The 3,352-nt window shown below is 64.5% G+C and overlaps 1 protein-coding gene across 1 annotated transcript in view; it reads right to left on the reverse strand.

Annotated features, from left to right (window-relative positions):
- Positions 1–45: 45 nt before the first annotated feature.
- Positions 46–3,352, reverse strand: part of AKAP8 (A-kinase anchoring protein 8) — a 20,140-nt gene continuing 16,833 nt past the window's right edge. Inside the window, exons 12-13 of the mRNA XM_021383380.1 lie at positions 2,265–2,360; positions 46–631 (exon numbers count right to left, since the gene is read on the reverse strand). Coding sequence (XP_021239055.1) covers positions 80–631; positions 2,265–2,360 — 648 coding nt within the window. The 3' untranslated portion in view covers positions 46–79. The remainder of the gene's footprint in view (positions 632–2,264; positions 2,361–3,352) is intronic.

Genomic DNA, 3,352 nt, shown 5'->3' on the forward strand with positions numbered 1-3,352 from the left:
GAAAAGGGGGGAAAAAAGTGAAATAAAATGAATCCATGGGGCAAGGGGGGGGGGGAACACACTCACAGGGTGGGGGTACTCAGAGCTGCTCAGCTGCTGCCGGAGCTTCCTCCTCCTCCTCCTCCTCCTCCTCCTCTTCTCCCTCCCCCCCCCCAGCTCCACTTTGTGGGGGTTCCTCCTCATCCTGGGGGGGGTTCTCATCCTGGGGGGGGTTCTCATCTTGGGGGGGTTCCTCGTCCTGGGGGGGGTCCTCGTCCTGTAGGAACGGAGGCAGCAGCGGGGGCCTGGGGGGCCGGCGCAGGAACTCCTGGTGCTGCTCTTCAGCTGCGGGCGCAGCGCTGTCCGTGCCGTCACCCGCGTCCTCGGCGTCACCCGGCGCCTCGGCGCCGTCACCCGGATCTTTGGCGTCACCCGGGTCCCCGGTGTCACCCGGTTCCTCGGCGTCGTCGGCCGCGGCCTCGGTGCCGTCACCGCCGGCCTGCTCGTCCCCCGGCTCCTTGGTGTCACCCCCCGGCTCCTGGGGGTCCGGCCGCGGATCCCCGCCGTCCCCCGGCTCCGTGCCGCCGCTTGCGCCCGCTCCTTCCAGCCCTTCTCCTTCCTCCGCCATCTCGTCCGTGAACGGGTCTTCCCCCTGGGAGAAAGAAGAGCGGGACGGGCGCGCTGAGCGGGGCCGGGGCCGCCGGGACCCATCGCAACTCGGGAGCGGGATCCAACGCTTTCAAGCAGGAGAAGCCGAGATCCCGCCGGGCCTCGGCCGGCCCCGCTCTACGCCACGGAGCGCGCGGAGATCCCACAGCGCTGCCTTCCTCCGGGGGGATCCGGCCGCCCCCGTGCGCCCGGCTTTAATTTGGTCGGAGCTCGTTATCTCGTTGGAAGCTCCCAGAGAGCAGCGGGGGGGCCCCGCGGGCTGCGCCCGCTCCCCCACGGCCCCACGCGGCGGCCCCACGGAAGCCGCTGGGAGGCTCAGCCCCACGCTCGGCCGCCTCCGTGCGATCCATGCAACGTTTCGCTCTTCCCCGCTCGGCTTCACCGGAGCCCGCGTCCGGGGAATCACCGGGAAAAGCTACGGGAACGCCGGCTGCGACCGGAGCCGTCCGTCCTCCCGCCGGCCGTGCCCAGCGGGGCAGTCCTGGCACGCAGCAGCGCCCGGCTTCCGCTGGGGACCAGGCGGCTTTCGGGCATTACCTGCAATCCTTCAGTTTTTTCCCCTTTTTTCAGCTTTAGGCACCTGGGAACGGTACACGGAGGACGGCGCCGGGCTGGCTCCAACGCTCTCCTCCCGCCGACGGACGGCGGCCGGGGCGCCCGCGCCGACGCGCTTAGCTCTGCCGGCAGCGTGGGACGCCGTCGCTCGGGAGGTGACGGCGGCGCCGGTGACGTGCCTGGGGACCCTGGCAAGGGGTAGATGGATGGAGTCGTAACTTGAGCGAGCGGGAGAGCCCGGAGGGCAGCGCCGGGCGAACGCGAAGCTCGGCGGCTCTTTGGCGCCGGACCCAAGAGGATGGAGTCGCAGTTGGGTTGGGAAGGCCCACGTGATGCCGATGGGGCGGGGGGGGGTCTCCCAGCGCATCCTGGTGGCCCCCCGGGGTCGGGGGAAGCGGCTCCGTGGCGTCGTCGCGGGGCTGCGAGCTCTCCTGGTGCCCCCTGCGGCTTTCCGGCTTCCTCCCGCCGCTCCCGGCGCCGCGCTGGCCCTAAGGAGCCCGCTCCTGGCGCCGCGGGGTGGGCCCGGGGGCAGCTCCTGCTTGCCCCGGGATCTCGGGGCAGCGAGCGAGGTGCGGCACCTGGAGGCTCCGCTCTGCGCCGTGGGGTCTCTGCAGAGCTGGGCTCTGTGCGGGGCAGCCCGGCGTGGGGTGGCGCGGGGCCGTCCCCGGAGCACGCTGCTGCGCCCAGGTTGAGCTCGGGCCTCATGCTCGGGGCGGCTTTAGGGCTTAGTTCCTGCTTTTTTTTTGTTTTTTTGTTTGTTATGTTTTGTTTTGTTTGGCTATTCTGCGTCTTTAGTGATGGTTCATAACTGATCTTACGGGGCTTACGGTAGGTGCAGGACAGTCTGCAAGTTAAAAACACGAGAGGTTGTGAACCGCCTCCGGAGTGAGAGAAACCAGAGCCCAAATTCGGCCTTGTCCGAGGCAAGCGGAGAGGGAGCGGAGCCTCTCCCCATCGGGGGGGGGGGCCGCAGCCGGCACGCAGCACACGACAGCACACACGGAACACGCGCAGAGCACGCGTGCGGCTCCCGGAGCTCGGCGCTGCCCGCGCTGGCTCACCTTGAGGTATTTCTCCAGCATCTTCACGATGTGTTTGTTGTTCAGGACGCTCTTGGCGACGTGCAGGCTGGTCTTCTTGAACTGCTCGGCGGCCATCTGGGGAGGAAGGCAAGCGGCGTCCGAGGGGGGAACCCAACCAACGTCAAAGGGAACTCGGGGTTGGAGAAGGGAACCCACGTAGGAAAGAGAAACCAGCCAAGGTCGGAGAGGGAAACCAGAGAGTATGGGAGAAGGGAACCCAACCAACGTTGGAGAGGAGAACCCAACAAATGTCAGAAAGGGGAGCCCACATTGGAAAGGGAACCCAACCAACGTCAGAGAGGGAAACCCAACCAATGCTGGAGAGAGAAACCAAAGAGTATGGGAGAAGGGAATCCAACCAGCGTTGGAGAGGGGAGCCCAACCAACCTCAGAGAAGGGAAACCAACAAACGCTGGAGAGGGGAACCCACACTGGAAAGGGAACCCAACCAATGTCAAAGGGAACTCGGGGTTGGAGAAGGGAACCCACAAAGGAAAGAGAAACCAGCCAATGTCGGAGAGGGAAACCCAGCCAATGCTGGAGAGAGAAACCAAAGAGTACGGGAGAACCCAGCCAATGTCAGACTGGGGAATCCATGCTGGCAAAGGGAAGCCAACCAGTGTTGGAGAAGGGAACCCAACCAAGGTTGGAGAGGGGAACCCACATTGGAAAGGGAACCCAACCAATGTAAAAGGGAACTCGCGGTTGGAGAAGGGAACTCATGTAGGAAAGAGAAACCAGCCAACATTGGAGAGGGAAACCCAGCCAATGCTGGAGAGAGAAACCAAAGAGTATGGGAGAACCCAGCCAATGTTGGAGTGGGGAATCCATGCTGGCAAAGGGAACCCAACCAGTGTTGGAGAAGGGAACCCATGTTGGAAAAGAAAATCCAACCAACCTCACAGAGAGGGGAACCAAAAGCAACCTCAGAGAAGGGAAACCAACAAACGTTGGAGGGGGGAACCCAGACTGGAAAAGGGAATCCAGCAAAGGTTGGAGAGGGGAACCCACATTGGAAAGGGAACCCAACCAATGTCAAAGGGAACTCGGGGTTGGAGAAGGGAACC

Source organism: Numida meleagris, unplaced genomic scaffold (assembly GCF_002078875.1).
Source record: "Numida meleagris isolate 19003 breed g44 Domestic line unplaced genomic scaffold, NumMel1.0 unplaced_Scaffold383, whole genome shotgun sequence".
Taxonomy (NCBI): domain Eukaryota; kingdom Metazoa; phylum Chordata; class Aves; order Galliformes; family Numididae; genus Numida; species Numida meleagris.